This window comes from Durio zibethinus, chromosome 26 (assembly GCF_047325235.1).
Source record: "Durio zibethinus cultivar Kanyao isolate XHJ-2024 chromosome 26, ASM4732523v1, whole genome shotgun sequence".
Classification (NCBI taxonomy): Eukaryota; Viridiplantae; Streptophyta; class Magnoliopsida; order Malvales; family Malvaceae; genus Durio; species Durio zibethinus.
In genome coordinates, this window is record NC_143187.1 from 4,040,289 (window position 1) to 4,059,368 (window position 19,080).

General features: G+C 33.8%; 2 protein-coding genes and 1 pseudogene across 3 annotated transcripts; 2 read left to right on the plus strand and 1 right to left on the minus strand.

Moving 5' to 3' along the window:
* Window positions 1–1,711: 1,711 nt before the first annotated feature.
* On the plus strand, window positions 1,712–2,636 carry LOC111274139 (aquaporin TIP2-1 pseudogene; annotated as a pseudogene). Its single transcript, XR_016334004.1, has 2 exons — window positions 1,712–2,029; window positions 2,231–2,636. The product of XR_016334004.1 is annotated as an aquaporin TIP2-1 pseudogene (transcript).
* Window positions 2,637–6,229: 3,593 nt separating this feature from the next.
* On the plus strand, window positions 6,230–9,873 carry LOC111274553 (putative methylesterase 12, chloroplastic). Its single transcript, XM_022859280.2, has 5 exons — window positions 6,230–6,680; window positions 7,448–7,687; window positions 7,787–7,930; window positions 8,485–8,619; window positions 9,356–9,873. The coding sequence occupies exons 1-5, from the start codon at window positions 6,438–6,440 to the stop codon at window positions 9,626–9,628; spliced, it is 1,035 nt and encodes a 344-aa protein (XP_022715015.1). The 5' UTR covers window positions 6,230–6,437; the 3' UTR covers window positions 9,629–9,873.
* A 203-nt stretch (window positions 9,874–10,076) lies between these two features.
* Window positions 10,077–17,730, minus strand: LOC111274140 (regulator of nonsense transcripts UPF3-like). The gene is made up of 13 exons (XM_089755187.1): window positions 17,164–17,730; window positions 16,326–16,432; window positions 16,006–16,101; window positions 15,781–15,879; window positions 15,599–15,678; window positions 15,053–15,148; window positions 13,191–13,305; window positions 11,978–12,078; window positions 11,302–11,809; window positions 11,090–11,158; window positions 10,882–11,003; window positions 10,742–10,797; window positions 10,077–10,489 (listed from the first exon to the last, which is right to left on the minus strand). The coding sequence occupies exons 1-11, from the start codon at window positions 17,301–17,303 to the stop codon at window positions 10,999–11,001; spliced, it is 1,416 nt and encodes a 471-aa protein (XP_089611313.1). The 5' UTR covers window positions 17,304–17,730; the 3' UTR covers window positions 10,077–10,489; window positions 10,742–10,797; window positions 10,882–10,998.
* Window positions 17,731–19,080: the final 1,350 nt, after the last annotated feature.

The window sequence follows — 19,080 nt, forward strand, 5'->3', positions numbered from 1 at the left end:
ATATCAGATATTCATACAACCGTTTAAAGGTATAATTATAAACCAAAAATTCATATAAAACCCGTTGTTTTGAACAATACTAAAAACTCATAGATGACATATATATACTAACAAGTTGAATATTGATCAATGAAATTAGAAATCTGACATTTTACTAACAAGTTGGACAGTTATAATAAATTGATAATTTGATGAAAAATGTATCGATCAATGAAATTAGGAATCTAGAATTTTACTAATGAATTGAGCAACTACAACAAATTGATAATTTAATGAGAAGTGTATAAAAGATTTTGCACAATACAACAGCAAGATATGTTTTAGTAGCAATAAAATGATGGTGGAATGTTAGCAGTTAAGATTGGATGTGTTGAGCAGCTTATGACCTTCTCCAGCTGATATGCACAAACCTGGTTTCTGGCAATCCTCTACTGTGGCAAATCCTATGGTGCATGACTATCATATTGAGGCTGCGTTTCCAAACCATCATTCAAATTCTCATCAGGATCCTCCCTCTTCAACAAGCGATGAAAGATGTAACAAAGTATTCGCAAGCCCAAAAGAATGGATATGATCACCAAAGCTGACAGAACATAGTCCTTCACTGAACGGGAGCGTTTGCATCCAAACAGAACACCTAGACACACCATAGCTAGTGATGCTAAAGGATTGTGTAAGTTGTAAGATATAGCAGAAAAGGGTTTTTATGGGGTGCCTTGTTTATTGTACAAGGTTTCTAGGAGGTTACTTGGTGTATTCTTGCCTTCAATTGAGTCTGTCTGATTACTTCTTTGTCAAGTTTGGTATAGAAAATATTGCAGGCCATCAAAAGAAGAAAAAGGGGACTGGTTCTTTGGATAGATTCTTAAAGTCTTAAGATTCATTTTCCCTTTTGGTGACTGATTCCCTTATTATTAGAGATTCTTTTTTTGCTCTTGATTTCTTGTTTATACTATGTAAATGCAGAATCATTACTTGGACTAAACATCTAAAGATGAAAAATCGCACGAAGGATACTTCGCAGTTGAGATAAAATCAAAATGTGGGAATTAAGTTGTCTCATTCTTTATTTTCTGGTCTCACAGCTGAGGAGTTAGTACTGCTAAATGCAGCATTACCAGTCATTCTCCACCATCAAAGTACTGAAATAGGCCAAGGATGGGATTATAGAGGTAGAATTTAGCCACTGTAAGTTTTCAGTTCAGCATTATTAACATTTCATAAATAAAAAGTCTTTATAGCCTCTTTTTCCTGGTCCCCTGCCTTAGAGGACAAAAAGAATCAGAACAATGGATCTTCAAATCCCACCTTCAATGGGATAATCAAAGCTCAATGCAGATACTATTAGATTAAACCCCTATCTCCTTTTGAAAAATTTTTTCTTAGGAAACCAACAAACGAGCCAAAAAGTTGGTTAAGATTCCTCCCTATATCATCATAATTAAAATGAAAATCATCAAATCTTTAAATACAACACTATGCTATCTACTCTTAATATAACACCAATTTAATCTTGTCCACTGCCCCTCGGCCTCATTCCATGAACATGTTCGGTGCACTGTGTGGCCCAAATAAAGTCATGACCAAGACCTGATCACCACCCGTTTTTTTTATCATTATTTTCTTCATAGATGACCCTCTAATGAGATATGGTTCATATGTAAGTAAAGAATCTAATATAATTAAAAAATATAAATGAGATATTTTATATATGTACAAAGGATTCAAAAACTTAATTTTTCCTTTATATAACCTTTTTTTGTTTCTTTCTTACTCAGATAACTTGAAAACAGATGCAGCCCTTGATCCTGATGGGCTAGTAGCAATTGCTATTTGCCATGGTTTTGTTCTCTTTGTTGCTGTTGCCATCGGTGCCAACATCTCCGGTGGGCATGTCAACCCTGCAGTCACATTTGGGTTGGCTCTTGGTGGTCAGATCACCATCCTCACTGGCATCTTTTACTGGATTGCCCAACTTCTTGGATCCATTGTTGCTTGCTTCCTGCTCAAGGCTGTCACTGGAGGCTTGGTAAGCTCAAATTGCATGCATATACAAGCACAAAAACTATTTCTTATATAAATTTAGTTTCATTGACTTCCTCAAAATGTTCTTCTAATGTCATTATTTGCCTTTTTTTAATTAGAAAATGAATATGTTCGGTCATCAAAATTGCTGTTTGACTCATTGTAAGGAAACTGCACACTTAATTTTTCGCTACTTCTTTTGCAGACAATTCCCACCCACAGTGTTGCAGCTGGAGTTGGAGCTGTTCAAGTAGTGATGGAGATTATCATCACATTTGCTTTGGTTTACACCGTCTATGCAAGCGCAGCTGACCCCAAGAAGGGTTCACTTGGCACCATTACCCCCATTGCCATTGGTGTCGTTGTTGGAGCCAACATCTTCGCTGCTGGCCCATTCTGGCGGATCCATGAACGCAGCCCGCCCACTGTCTCTAGCGGTGACTTCCACGACAACTGGATCTACTGGGTTGCGCCTCTCATTGGTGGTGGCCTGGCTGGACTTATCTATGGAAATGTGTTCGTGCACTCTGAACATGCACCGTTATCCAGTGACTTCTAACTTTTAAGCCAGTTCAATTGTTCTGCTCCTTTAATCCGTTTGGCCATTGTAATCAAAGAAGGAATAACAATTTTTTGCTCTTCTTTCTTTTTTAGCTTCATTTTTTTTGTGTTATTGTTGTAAAGTTTGTTGTTGTCAACCGTTGCTTTGTGGAAATGGATGAGCTTAGTAATGTGCAGCCATTTTTTTAAATACAATTTTTTCGTCTGTTTTATTGTGCTTACCGTATGGTCCTATCCTTGCTATAATTTAACCAAAATATGCTGAAAATGGATCTCAATGGAGTGTCAGTGTCATCTCTAAACCACTAAACCCAACACTATTATAAACCTGGAAATGTCTTACACAATGCTTTTGGTTCATTCTTCAAGTGATCTTCACAGTGTAGTTACCAGTTAACCATAATAGTGAATCTTATGTCATCAAGAACTTCATAGTATGAAATTTTTGAACTTTCAAAGAATTTTTGTAGACAAAAAAGGGTGTCAGTTAAGGCTCCTCTGAAGGTGCTATTCTTTCATAAGTCCATTCATGTTGTTGAATCAGCAGCAGCCGCACAATAAAATGCAGAGTGACGAGGAATGCAGTAATTTATGATAAGTTATGATATACCCTCTTAAGCTTTTCCTTCTCTTCGTATAAAACTGAATATAACAAGGAATAACTTTCTATTACTGACCCAATCCAACACATATTGGTTCTATTTTGATCTTCAAAATGAGAACAGAATTGCAACTTTGTAAACCTTATATAGATAGACACATTTTATTTTCTAATAAGTGTTAATAAAAAATTAACCAATAATAAATATTAATAAATAATTATAAATTGCTATTCAATGATTGTTTTTACGCAAAATAAAATATATCTAAATTGATTTTCACAATAAGATTGAAGTGAGGATTAAAAGAGGACAGTAAATTTTCCTCCTAAAAGTGTAAAAAGTGAAACCCATTAAAAAATTTTGTTTGAAATAATATTAAGTAAAAATATTATAAAATTTTTTTTATATATAATCTATTTAGATTTTCAGAAGAACTCAATCAAATATTTAGAGGATAATGAAATATTTTAAACTCATTTTTTATTATGCGCCTCACTTTAAAAAAAATAATCAATTGCCTAATAAAAAACAATTGACTGTTTTATGAATAAAATAAAATAAAATTTAATTCGGCTGATGAATGAGCCGGCCCAATTTTCCATACCAGTTTTTCAACGTTTTAGACTTGTCTACCAAAGTTTGTGACCCTGCTGGCAGAGAGGAGCTGCCATTGATACACAAACGGGCTTCTTTTGACAACTTTAACCGTTAGAGTTCATTTGTCAATACGACGGGAAGAAATTTCGTCTTATTATAATTACATTTTATGATTAAATTTTTTTATATTTAAATATAAAATAATATTACAATATGATAAAAAAATTTTCTCATCACCCTAAATGAATTTTATCGTGTCATCAAATGAACTCATATTCAGCGATTAAAATTTAATTCTTGGAAAAAAATAACACTTGGTAATGGTAAAGTGTTTGTCATGTCGATCTAGTAATTGGTTAATACAGACAGAAGAAGAAACTGTCGAAGGAGAATATTACATGATCAAACTAATAATAATCCAACACCGAAAAATCTGATCTTATTCCCTCAACAATTGTAATTAAACCGAAGCTAGAGGAAAAAAAAAAGAAAATGATTGATTGAACAGAGCATTATCACAGTTTCCCGGGATGAATGATGAACTGTCTTTTGTCTCATTTGGGATTCTTTTTCTTATACAAAATAATTTAAGTACTTAATCTATTAGCTTAGAGAAGCCAGGCGAAAGTTATTACTTAATAGTTTGGTCAAGCACCAAAAATCAACATTAATTTAGTCAAAACATCATTAAATTAGGCTTTAGGCTCTAACAAACTAATTGAATATTGAGGTGTGGTCCTGAAATAGACAAAATTAGCCTCGTAAATTATCTTCACCCGGTCACAAAACCTGGACCAAAATTAGTATGGTCCATTCCCCAAAATGCAATGAAATATGATAGTATCTGTTTATTTCACTGTTTAATTTGGTTGGTGGATGAATGATGAACCTCCTTTTACCACTAAATGAAACCTTAATCTTATATCTGTCTGAGTTGCATGTAAAAGCTCTTGTTTCCAAAGGTCAAAATGAGAAAAAGAAATAAAATATTTTCAAGAAAATGCTTTTAGGGGATCCATACAAAAACTGCTAGTTGCTGATAATTTACAGATTTTAGGCTGATCAATTTGTTTGTAATGTTGCTAATAAAGCCCTGATTTTCTCCATGTATAATAAAGTTTCATTCAAATTTTCCTTTTCATATTTGGAAAAAATGTCAAAAAAAGGCACCTAGCTTGGTGGCTAGGAGAGGGAAAATACAAGCAATCTAATTAAAGAATAGTGCCACAGAGATAGAATTGCTTGCATCAAGGGTGTTGTTGAAAAATGGAATGATGACAAAATAAGGTTAAACTAAGGTAAAAGCCAATTAAAAAAAAAGGATTATTCCAACTTACAACACAATGTCATAAGCAGATCAGAAAAATCCAACAAATCCCATGAATAATAAACACTTGAAATGTTGTTCAAGCAAGGGATCAATATATCAGAAAAAAATTTAATCATACAAGCTAAATAGAATATTAAAAAAGAAACAAGCATGATGCATGAAATTAAATATCAATTAATATATATAGTTAGGACTCAAAATCAACCTTTCTTTTGTTGAAAAGGATGGAAACAGATAGGCATCCTTATCATGGTGTGGCCTCCATTGGTTGAGTGATAGAAAATAAACAAAAGCAGTGATGGTGATGCCTCTCGTCCTTAAAGTCACACGATACAATCTCCTACATGGGATAGAAAGGGAACATAACAGCTACTTTTGGGGCTGAAAATGCTGAATCACCCTCTTCAATATCATTGATTTTTTCTCTACATTTGTACTTTTAAATCCATTTTGCCACATGAATCTACTTATCAAGTAAAATGCTGAGGTCTTTTGTTTTGTTTCTTAAATGAGAAAAATAGAGATTTTCAATGACAAACTTGAAATCTATACTCTGTAATAAGTATAGTAAGTTTTTTTGGGTACAATGAATTATTTCAAGGAGGTTGAAAGGTTCATTGTTTTGATAATTAATACCAATAAGTACAGCAAATATTCTCCATAGCATGGTCTGAAACAAGAGTTAGATGCTTAGCATTAAACCACATTTTTTAAGTAGCTAATTAAACCAAAACAAACTGTATCTGAAAGACGTGGCTCTCCCACTCAGGCACCAAACTCTTCACATGTTCATGTTATTAACAGCTGATAGCAGTAAAACTAAGGCCCCCCAAAAAAAAAAGTCTAACTTTCTACAGGGAGAGAGAGAGAGAAAGAGCAAAGTATTGAAAGTCTCCTACCGTTGAAAGAAAAGAGTATCCAAAAGCAATAAATAGCACTTAAATTCAGTTGGCTCTTACTTAAGGAGCTGTTTCACACATTTGTTTAATGTTGTTTTCTTTGTTTTTTGCATTTATAACCAACGTCTCCCAAATCCTTCTCTTTACCCACTTTTTTTTTTTTTTTCTCTCTCTTCTGTTCTCATTTTTCAACTAATCCATATATATATATATATATATATATATATATATATATAATAGTATAAAAAAAATCCCAAAGCTGAAAGGGAAAAAATATATTTCTACCTCTATGCCACTTTCAATTCTTTAAAAAACTTCTCTTTCCTGGAAAATCTCGACTTTCTGCCTCTGTTCTGTCAGAAATGCTCCTGAAGCTTCCTGGGTTGTGTTAAAAAAACCAAATTTTTTGAGTTCTTTTGAATAATGGGTAATAGCTTCATTTGCAGGACAAAGAAAGATACCAAAGATAATGGATCAAGAAGCAAGAGAATGGGTAGGTCTCAGAGGAAAATGCTTGCAGAAGAAGAGCTTTTGCATAGGCAAGCTTTGTCTATGGCTCTTCATCAACACCAATTATCTCAGAGATTCGATGGATCCATGTCTAGAAGAATTGGCTCTACCAGCTCTAGAAGACACTCTGATCCATTAGCTAATAATGAAAAAAAGGTGGGTTTTTTTTTTATTAAATACAAATATTAAATTTCTTAGCTCTGCTTTCCTAACTGTGTATTCATGTGTACTCATAGTGTTAATTACTGTTTTAGTTGATTGGATCTATGATTAAAAAGTGGGGTTTTGATGATTGATTGTAAAACAGGAGCAAAAGTTAGAAAAAGTTGTTAATTGGAAAACAGCATTAGTCAAGGGTCAAACTGGTAAAATAAGGGACAAGAACTGTTTCTTTTACTTTTCATTGGAATATTTGAAAGGATAACGTGGCAAAAAATGTAACTGATTCACTGTGCTTTTAGGAATTTGCAATTTTATATCTTCAATTTAGTTTTTAAGTCTCTGATACAATTTAGTTGAGAAGATAAAGAGATCTTTTCTGCTTTATTTTATTTTATTTTATTTTTTATCAAAAGATGGATCTTATGATATGCACTTTTTGTTATGATCTGTGTAAAGCTTTACAAACCCAAAGGAATCACTTTTCTTTCAGTTGTTTTATGAAAAGTAATTTCAAAAGCATTTTTTTTTCTATTGTGCTGTGATGATAAGGATATGGATAATGGTCCATGAAGGTTGGTTCAAAGATCAGTGATAGACTTTATGAAAGCTAAACCTTGGTTTGTGTTGAAGTAACTGGAAAATGGAAATCCTGAGGTGTAAAAACATTGACCTAGACATAATTGCATTTGCATAACATTTTTACAAATTATAACCCCTTTCTTTAAAGTTCATGTCTAATACTATTTTTATGTTCTCTCCAGGTATTGGAATCTCTTGAAAATATCAAGTTTAAAAAAATTATTCTGATACATGGAGAAGGCTTTGGAGCCTGGTGTTGGTATAAAACGATTGCTCAGTTGGAGGAAGTAGGCCTTCTGCCTACTGCATTGGATCTTACAGGTTCTGGTATTGATCTGACAGACACAAACACTGTAACCACATTGGCAGAATATTCAAAACCATTGATTCAATATCTAGAGAACCTTCCCAAAGATGAGAAGGTAAGAGGGTACATTTGATATTACCATGAGTTTTATTCATCTAAAAAAGCCTTTGTATATGTCATGTTTAATTTATTTTGCTTTATGAATTATTTGCAGGTTATTTTGGTGGGTCACAGCAGCGGCGGTGCATGCCTTTCTTATGCATTGGAGCATTTTCCTGAAAAGATCTCCAAAGCAATTTTCCTTTGTGCTACGATGGTGTCTAATGGTCAGAGACCTTTTGATGTCTTTGCTGAAGAGGTATTTTATCAATGCCTAGCTGCTAATTGTTGCACATCAAGTAATTACACCGAGTTATCTGATTATGAGTTCCATTAAATGATTCCTTTTGTAATTGCATTACAAATCTAGAATGCATTTTTTTCTGACCAAAATAATTAAACCACCACAAATCAGAATGAATTATACCTGCTTATTTACAGCCCTACTTGTACCTCCTGCTGTTCACTGACAACCAATTTATTTTGCCAATGTATGATATACAGCCAGTATATGTTATTATAAAATGTTTTTTCTGGAATCACTTAAATTTATTTAGCAAAGAAATAAACAAAAAGTTTGGACGTGCAAAGCAAATTTTTAGTTCCAGTATGAATCTTATTTCTCCTGTCAGCTAGACCTGAAAAGAACAATGATCCTGTCATGGACTGATATTGACCAAATATGTGAAAGAACCAATTTACTCCAACCTGGGTAGTTGTTATTACTGAATCTTTGTAGTGAATGTTCTGCTACAGTTTTCTTTGCTCTTAATTATCGATTTACATGGGCTAATAAAATAAGTTTTATTGCAGCTTGGTTCTGCTGAACGTTTCATGCAAGAGTCACAGTTTTTGATTCATGGAAATGGCAAAGATAAGCCTCCTACAGGGTTCATGTTTGAGAAGCAGCTGATGAAAGGGTTATATTTCAATCAATCACCGACAAAGGTATGTTACAGCCTTACTGGTCAAGAGCATCATATTAGTAAACCTTGAAAATTATAGTTATCCATTTTTTCCCATTGCAATCTCCACTTTTTCATAATTCTCAATCAAAGCTCTTTTTCAGGCTATATGTTTAAGATTCGTTGTTCTGTTATTCTTTTATTGCAATAGAACATTGACCACTGTCTATAAAAGAACCCAAGTTGTTTGGAATTGAGAGCAATAGAGAATTAATTCTTTGAATCTTTAGTTTTATGTGGTGTCAAAACACCTTATATAATTAAGATAGGTCTTCCATCCTTTCTTTTTTCTTATGAAGTACACATCTACATGGCCATTTCGGGTCAATCTATGTTGTATGAGTGACTTGTTCTCTCCTTTGGTTTTGTCAGCATTATGGTTATGATTTATGAAAACTCGTGATGCAATAGTTTGCATGGATAATGTAGCATTGAAAAGATTAGACAAGTAAATGTTGTTTTCGACAAGTTGCTATCATGTAGGTCAAGACTCAAGATAAGATACTGTGTTGGATTTGATGGGAAATAATATGTTGCATTGAACATGTTATACCGTGTCGAGTCTAAATAATGTGTGCATATGTGGTGTACCATTAGATACCATATGAAAATTGTGGACTGATCACCATTTATGAAAGTGAGAAGCCTGAGAAGTACTTGATTCGTTATAGCTTATTTACAGAATCATATGATTCAACATGGTGTTTGGTTCCTTTCAGGATGTTGCATTGGCCATGGTTTCCATGAGACCCACCCCACTAGGTCCTATCATGGAGAAACTGTCATTGTCCACTGAGAAGTATGGAATCGGGCGGCGGTTCTACATTCAGACATTAGATGATCGTGCTCTTTCACCAGATGTGCAAGAAAAGCTAGTAAGAGAAAACCCACCAGAAGGAGTTTTCAAGATTAAAGGGAGTGACCACTGCCCGTTCTTCTCAAAGCCACAGTCCCTTCACAAAATTTTAATAGAAATTGTTCAGATTCCTTAGCTTAATTTTCAGATAAAGAAGATAAAGGGACTATTCTTTAATCTTTATTTCTATTTTCTGACAGAAGACAAATGGTTTCAAAGGTTGCTTCGATACTTGCAATAGGCCTGTTCTTGTCTGTAGAACACTAGGGCCACCTCTCTGTTCTTGTATGTAGAACATTAGGGCCACATCCTTCGATTCTTTTTTTTTTTATTATTGTAAGTTACATGTTCTTCAAGCAATGCAAAACTTTTGGTTAATCATCGGCATGGACACAAAAGCTTTAACATGATTCTGTGGAAAGTGGTAAGCACTTTGTCTATTGAATTTGTTTTAACTTCTCATTTTGTTTGGCTGCTGGCTGTGGCCTGGCCCGCGTAAGGGATTCATTTATCTTTCTACAGCGATTTCAAGACCATTTACCAACCTAAACGATGTTCTATGGGAAAAGAAGCCCTTGCATCCATATGAGCATGACCTTTGTTTCATTTTATGGTACACCGTGGCCTTTTTGCAAGCCCAACTTTCTTGAAAATTGTTTTAAACTTGATGAATATATGCATTACAAGAAAAAAAAGAGTTTCCACCTATGAAAGATCCTGCCATGGAAGTTCCAGCCATGGCAAAGACCATTATGATTCAAGTAAACTTCTAAACACCTTGCACCGCATCATTCAACAAAAAAGATCCACGAGACAGTCCAGCAGAATCTCCCTTCCAGCAACACCACTGGTTCAGTATTATTCTTTACCCAGTCACTTCTTTCCCAATGTATACCACACAGATTCGTCCCACCTGATTGCTTGCCAATGCTCGGCTCTTGACAGTCCAATAAGAGAATTAATCTAGTACCAGGTAAGGACTATTCAAGAACATATTCTGGAGAGCATTGCAAACCCAATAAGGCAAATAGATGTTGCAAGTCAGAGCAACATGACAGGAGAAGATAAGAACCCCAAAATTGGGTAGAAAAGGTTGCACATCGAAAGCCTGTAAATCAATAAAACAAGCAATAACAATCCTAGAATAGTATAGTACTACTATGAATTAGTTTCACAAGCGAGTGACAGACACATGGGGTAAGAAAATTCATCAACTAATTTATTGGAATTAAATACACAATGGGCTTACCAGTTTAGATAGATTTTCTAAGAACCTGAAGATGACTTCTGAACCCAAACTTGTTTCTGCAATTAGAGAAAAGAACATAACAACCAAAGGTAAGTAAAAGATGACAGCTACTACATCTGATTCAACACAAATTTGCTGACCTCATGGGCTCCAGAGCTAGTACCACCTCCTCTTTTGGAAGACTTGATCTCAGTTGATATGACAGACCCATCATCTTTTATGTTATGGGCTGCAGGACGCCAACTAAAATGTCCATTCTAACCTGCATGAATGGTATTATCAATATGGCATCCTAGTAATACTACATGCGACAACAATACGGAATCAATCAATTATAGATAGACTAACCATTTTCTAACGGAATATTAGGTCCACTACTTCCATTAGGTATGTTGCCTTTCATTTCTCCTTGGATAACTGGAAGATCATAGGCAGAAAGTGAGGTAAATTAGCTTCCTCATTCCTTGCAAATTCAAACAGAACAACTTGATGCAAGAATTGTATCCCAAGTCTATCCACACTTGCAAACACCAGACATTCATGTGCAGAAGCATTAATACCTTCAATGGAATTATGAGAGTTCTGTGCAGATTGTAACACAGAGGGTGTCAGGCGCTCCTCACTAGCTTGTGAAACATCAGAACGATGAAGAGGGGCCCACACCCCACGATCAGGCCTATCCTTATTTCTTGTACGTTTTTTATGTTTCTCACTTCCAGAACCTGAACCATAAAGACCCTTTTTGATGAACTTATCATATGAATATCTTTTCGTATCACCATCAGATTTCAATGCAGGCATTTCGTTAGAGACATGACCATTCATACCCAATCGCATATTAGCAGGCCGGGGATGTCTCTTGACATTGTCCAGACTCGTAGTTTCAGTTTTCTGCTGAGGCTGGACTGCTGCTGAAGATTGATTTTGGCCCACTTCGTTACTCAAAAGTATGCTCCTTACTAACTTTCCACCAGCCTCACGTCTTTGACTCTGTCTTGGAGCAGTTGAACCAGGTGAATTTACTACAGGAGATGATGCACCCTGCTGCTCAGATGCACCCTCTGGCACCTAGGATATTTAAAAGGAGATCATCATAATTTGCATCCAAAAAATTGAAAAAACCAAAAACCAATTCACATATAAAACCATTCTCAAACCAGTACAATAAAACTTGAATATAGCTGACAATGGACACCATAAACAAGTGGAAAGGGACAAGCAAAAGGTATATCTTACATGAGGAGCCTCTCGATCTTTTGGTTTTAGGAGCAGGATCTTTTTCTTCCCAGAATCAGCAGAAAAAGTGATTCCAGTTACAGGACCATCAATGCCACAGACTGCAATGCAACTAATTGAGCAAAAAAATATGGGGGAAATACAATGAAAAGAAAAGTTAAAAAACCAAAACAACCAGAAACCTAAGGTATTTAACATATCACCAACTTCCAGTCAAATAAAAGAAGATAATCAAAACCCAAGTCCAGAAAGAGAACAAACCCTCAATTTGAACACACACACACACACATGCTCAAAAGTGAGTGCAGATAGAATGACATGTCGCTTTTGCACTAATTCCAGTATAGTAAATAATTACAAGAAAATAAAAGGTCACCATTATTTCACCCTTCACCTCAGCAATTTTTGCCATGCTACTTAAAATATAGTAGATGAGTTTTAGAGACAAATAACAGTAGTATACAGTATGAACTCAGACTGACCTAAAGCTCCATCATGCGGGCCTCGATTAAAGAAAATTTCATTGTATTCCTTTTCTGTGGCACTATAAGAAAGTTGCAGCAGCATTTATCAATGTTCCATGGGTCTGCTACATTTGTATTTTGTACAATGCTGTATAGTCTCTCTAATTTCCAAGTACTATGGGTATAAGAGCTATATCCTTGCTAATGGGACCATCTGAAGTAATAAATACTTGATTTCTTGTATTTCATATCAATTATCAAACTCATAATGATTTATTTTTCTTGATGATCAATCAAAAGGTACAAGGTCTATGAAACAGAAGGGTGATCACTGATAAATTAAATGCATAAAAACAGGTGGTCATCGACATTGATGATAGTTAAAGTGTAAAACAGTCCTTTTCTGAAACATTTATAATTAGCTTCACAGTAAAACACATTCCTGAAAAACATCCTAAGCTTTCTGGTTAACCATTTTATGAACGTCTACTGACATAAAATAAGAGACGCATGTTTACAGATAATTTTGAACAAAAGAAATTTATATTAATTTAATCCAGCAATGCACTATAGAACAGCATGTGGCTTGCTAATTGCAAAAACAATCAATAACTTTTTTTCTCTAGAACTGTATCTTGCTCTAATTCAAAAACAAACAGTCAAGATGCTAACGCTAACAAGTTCTAGACATATGCTGATATAGCTCTATGTGGTTCATAAACCTCTGCAAAGACTGTTTAAAACCTCACCAGTTCCATTCTCTCTTATTTCTTTTGCAACATTAGTCTCTGATTGATCCTCTTGCTTGGATGCTACAAAAAAATTGGACTTTTTTGCACCTTTTGCACTGTCTTTTAGAATATACTGCCAATACAAACAAGTTTCCTTGAATGAGAAATAACTATTCACCTTCAAAAATTGCACATGCACACATAGAGTAACTCATGATTATTGGAAAAGATCATTTAGAATTATTCCATATGAAAGAGAGGCAACGAAAATAATATTAGAATATCAAAACTTCATGCAAAAGTTGCTCCAATGATTTGTTACTAAAGTTACCTTCTTTATAAGTTATGCAGCTTATAAAAAGTGTACTATGAAGTCAAACAACTTAAAATAACGTTAAAATACTAGCAGTTTTGCAAGAAAGGAAGAGATTTGAGGAAAGTTTTCTTATTAAGTTCCACCAGGAAGAGAAGAAAGGCCAATAGAAGATTGAGAACATTAAAGTGACAGAAGCTCATACACAGTTATGACTTCCATTTTTAGATAATTTCTCAAGCCTTTGGTTCCAAAAACAAATGACAACTATCAATATTTCAGCTTTTATTATGCAGTGTTGAGGGCTATTCAACAGACAAACCCACATGATAAGTAAAATAAATCATCCTGGAGACTAAGTGCTAGAAACTTCAAATTAATAAGATAAAAGAAAATATAATAAACCCGACATTTTTCATATTTATAGAAAATTTTTCCCTTTAATCAGTGTCACAAAGTTCAAGATTTGGACCTCATTCTACCTTTAGCTTAGTTGGTGCAAGCAGAGCCCTTCTTCTCTATAAGTTTTCATTGATATCATTGTACTTTTACCTTTCCTGATATCTCTTACAAATTTCTTCTTTCTTAAAAGGAGGCATGATAGGAAGAAAAATCATTTAGGTCAGACACTTCAGTCTCCTGGATCAAGAGGAAGCTATTCATGGTTAGCCAGTGTGGATAAGAATAATAGAGTGGGCGGTCAGATTCACTGTCTTTTGCTGGTATGGGATCTGCTTTATATAGGTGTTAAAAATCTTTTGAGCCAAATTTCAAACAGGGGAAAGAAGTTGCCTCACTGAAAACTGTCTTCTCTCCTCTGGGTAAAAAAGTCTGTTAGAGCAGAGGATCTAATCATCATTTTAAAAAGTCGTTCCTATCATCTGTTATGTGAAGCATTGATGATAGTGTAGAGCTTCAGGTGCCTAAGATATAGCTCATTCTCTTATGAGTGTCACTGGTGTGGGCTTTCTATATCTACTTTTTTACATTCTCACCTTAAGGCTATTACTTAGTAGGAAGGACAGAAAGGGGTGAGGATGGAAAAACTTTTAATCCAATGGTTAAGCTATGAGGTGGGAAAGTAGATAAGAAACCTAACCATTAGATTAAAAGTTTTTCCAACTTCACTTATTTCTATCCTTCCTACCAAGTAACATCTAAAGCTTTGAATTTTGGAGAGTAACCCAACCTTCCTAAGACAGTATCCTACAGGCATCGTCTGAAGGAATCTCAAGATGCTTCAAATTTCAGAAACCAGCCTATTTTCACATCTTATTCCCCAGTAAGTGCCTCCTTAAGGTGCTTGCTAATAATCGTTGCATGTAAGGACAAAAAAGAAGAACCATAAACTAAGAACAGAGTGTCACAATTTGAAGCAGATGATCCAATATGCTATTGTCAAAATAAAATAACTCTCATTTACCAGTGGGGTGACTTTATCAAGAAAAGTCCACAATGCAAAGATATTCTTTTTCATAAGTACCGAAAGGTTTATATCCAAGTAGCAAAGTACCATATGTACAAATATCAGCAATATAATAAATAAGAAAGCTATTGAATTAGACACCTTTTTCTTCTCAGAGCCACGCTTGCTACTTGATCCAGACTTGCCTGTAGATGCAGCAGCAGCTTTTCTGCCGACCTTTCTTAGAGTGATTGACCCCTGTCATCAAAACAAACTTAGAAGTGGGCACTAAAGCAGTACTTACTAATTCATTTTGTGTTTCTTTTTCTTTTTTCTGGGCCACAATTTTAAACATAAGGATCTAATGGAAATAGTGACCAAGGACAGCATTTCTTAACATGTTAGACAACAGCATGTGTGATTGACATCTCTTGGACATTTTCAGGTCAAATTGGATTCTAATATTTCATGTGGAAATTTAACAGGAAAGGAGACCATGCAAATACCTTCTCCTGTCCTTGATATGCCCATCATGTTTTAATGAAGTTGGATCATACAAAGTAGTGAAAGTAGTGCAAGCTCAATGAGCTAAAAATAACGAAATAGGTAAATTTAAAAGTCAAAAGCACACAATTCCTTGAGGTCATATAAAGAAGGGAAAGGGCACCATGATGATATAAAATTGCATCCTTTCCCAAGGTAAAATACCTGAGTTCCACTCTCAGCAGCTCGTTTCTGATGCACAAATTGCATTATTGGTGTAACAACAGGGGTTTCTTTTGAAGCGCCTAAGAAAGATAAAGTGGGACAAAAGAAATCACATTCATATTAGGGTGACAAAAGCTCATTACTAGAGTTCACAATTTGTTATTCTTTCTATCATAACTAACCAGATAGTTCTGCTTCTTTTCTTTCCAACTGAATCTCAGCACTAGGAAGATTCTCAACAGGGTTTGCAATCAGTTTGAGAAATTCCAGATAATCAGGATCTAGTTTCATAAAAGAAAAAGAAGGTTTAGTACAAGATAACAAGCCATAAGAGTCACTTCAATGTTAGTGCAAAAGATTCCTATTAAAAAATAGGCCTAACAATAAACTTTTTTATTTTAATGCACCTTTGAAAATGGTTCCTTCACGACCATCCTTTTTAGTGCCTGGCTTTGGGACACACTGCGAAGGAGCATATTCAACAATGGCATTAAATTGGGCACCTGTAATAAGGGGCATCAAAATGATTTTTTAGAATACAAGAGGCAATGGGTATATTTAACTCAGAGAAGAAGATATTAACATATTGCAATCAAATTGAACAATGCAAAAGAAAGTTTTATTTCACATATTTAGTAAGAATCACATAAGCTGTCCTCTAAAACAAGAGAAACATGTCAGCAGTTGATAAACATCGTAAAGAACCAGAAATTTAACCATAACATACCCTTCTCATTAACAAATGTATGCCCATCAAAGAACTCAGCGAACTCTAAGACATCTTCTGGTCTCTTGAAGTTTATGTAGGCTTGTGAGTACCTCTGATGCTTATGGCTGGAAAAATAAGAACGTGTTCAAAAGAAATCCTCAATCAAATGTTCAAAGCTTTCTTTGTTTCCAACAAGTTTTAAAGCAACTATTCACACACTATGCTCAATTATCTATCATTTCTCAATTAAATCCCATGCTCTTCCTCACGCCTTCTAATGAGATTAGCGTTTACATGATTGAATATTACAATAATTTCTTTCCACTACATGCAGTTCTCCATTAAGCCAAAAAAAAAAATCCCTAGCAAAATAAATACATAAACAAATCACATTGGCTCTCAAACTAGTTTCAAATTCTACTTTCAATTATTTCAACCAAACCCTTTTTCCAGAGGCTAAAGACCAAAGCCTTACTATTTCAATGCAAAACTATGGCTACATCTTATCAAATACATCAGTCTTTAAATCCCTAGCAAAATAAATACATAAACAAATCACATTGGCTCTCAAACTAGTTTCAAATTCTACTTTCAATTATTTCAACCAAACCCTTTTTCCAGAGGCTAAAGACCAAAGCCTTACTATTTCAATGCAAAACTATGGCTACATCTTATCAAATACATCAGTCTTTAAAGGGCATAAGTAAGATATTCAACAGTGTAAACACGAATTTTGCTCAATTTGATTGCTGAACATCTAAATTAAAAAACAAAAGAGAAATAAGGCCAAAAAATGAGATAAAAAAATGAAGGGAATATTGGAAATTGGGGGAATAAAAGGAACAGAAACCCTAACCTGGACTTGCCGAGACGGAAGGAGAACCAATTGTAACGATCAGAGAAACGATCGTCGATTTGAGAGAAGAGAAATGATTGGGTGAGTGACGGTGGCAGATGGCTTATCACCACTTTGGTTCTTCGCAACGGCTCCTTCATATCATCAGGTATCTCTTCCTCAATTCTTCTTCCAATTCTCCTTTTCCTTCTTTTTGGATTCAATTCCTAACAATTTCTACAGCCTAACACCAAGAACAAAGGTAATTTTTTCGTTTTCTCTCGGGGATTTCTTTTTCCCTTTTTTTACCAGTTTTATATGGTAATTGATTTAATAATTAAAATTATTACAGCTTTAATATTATAATTTTATTAAACGTAATAAAAAAATGCTAATATGAAACCCCAAACAAAATAAAGGAAATAAAAATAATTTGAATAAGAAAAGAGATAACATAAACCCTATCATGGCAATGAAATGAAATTACAATATTGATTCAAATAAAAAATAAAATATGAAAAAGGGAAAGGAAATTGGATGATGGATAAAAGAAAAAGATTATAAATGTAAAAAAACAAGTAAATTTTTTTTTTCAAGCGTCTATTTATAATGATGCCTAAAAAACAAGAGTGATTGATGTAAAAGGAAAATGAATATTTGTAATTTACTTAGTTTCAATTTATTTTTTACTTTTAAATTTGAAATGTAAATTAATATGTAGCAGGGAAAATTAGATAGGCATTTTGAATATTTTAAAAAACATTATTAAATTTAGAATATTAAAATTAATATATAATATTAATTTTCAGCATATATTTGAGCCCAATTTTTCACCAAAGCTTCTTTTCAACCCTCTCTTCTCTGTTACAAATCAAAATGGCATAGATTTGCCTAAATCTGAAATTTATAACTGAAACTTTAAGTCATAAAATCTTCCCCTTCCACTATCTGAATCTCCTAAGATTTTGATGTTGCTACTCTCTTTTCACTCTTCGTTTTAACCGTTCCCAATCGTCCAAAATTTTAGCCACCGTTGGCCTCCTCTGTACTGCTGCCACTCTTACCAACAGCGGTGGCTTCCTTTTTTTGGTCTTTCCTTGTTGCTCCTTCCTTTCTTCTCTATAAATTCAAACCAAATCCACTTAAAAACACCTCTAAACCCATGAAGTTATCTCTTTTCAAAACCAAAATTGCTATGTTATATATATATATATATATATGTATGTGAGATGTGTTGGTGCTTCTTCTCCCTTTCCAGAGGATGTGTTTTTTATTTTTAGTTGTTTGTTGGTGATGGGCGTTTTGTTTGTTGATAGGGCATTAGTATTGTAGGTTGATTCCATAGTTTATGTGATAGATTACTGTTGGTGGGTGATAGGTTAGGTAATGTCTTCTTGTTTTTGAGGAATGATTTCACAATTCGACGAATGAGAAACGGAGGATTTGATAACAAATAATTTGGGTTCCTTTCGTTTTTGGGTTCACGATTTTTCTTTCTGTATTTTATTTTGATTTTCAAAGCCTTTTTTAATTATATTAGAAATTATTAAGAATAAGTAATATTTAAAACTTTTTGTTAATGTCAATATGGATTTTTGTAATCTATGTTGTCATTATTTTAATCCATGTCAACATTAATAATTCTAAGAATTAATGAAAATATCACGTTAATAATCATGTTAATAATTTAATGAATAAAATTTAACACTATAAATAATTAAATTAAAATTTTTTAAAAATAATAATATAAAGATTAAATTAATTTAAATTAGATTAGAAGAATTAAATTCTTAAAAATTAAAGAGTATAGAAATCTATGATATATTTTTATTACTGATAAATAATAATTTAATTAAATAATCAAATTCATATATAAAATTTAAATCTAAAATCTCTTTCTAAATTAAGGTCGGCTGTTTGCTTTTAATTTTTTGCAAG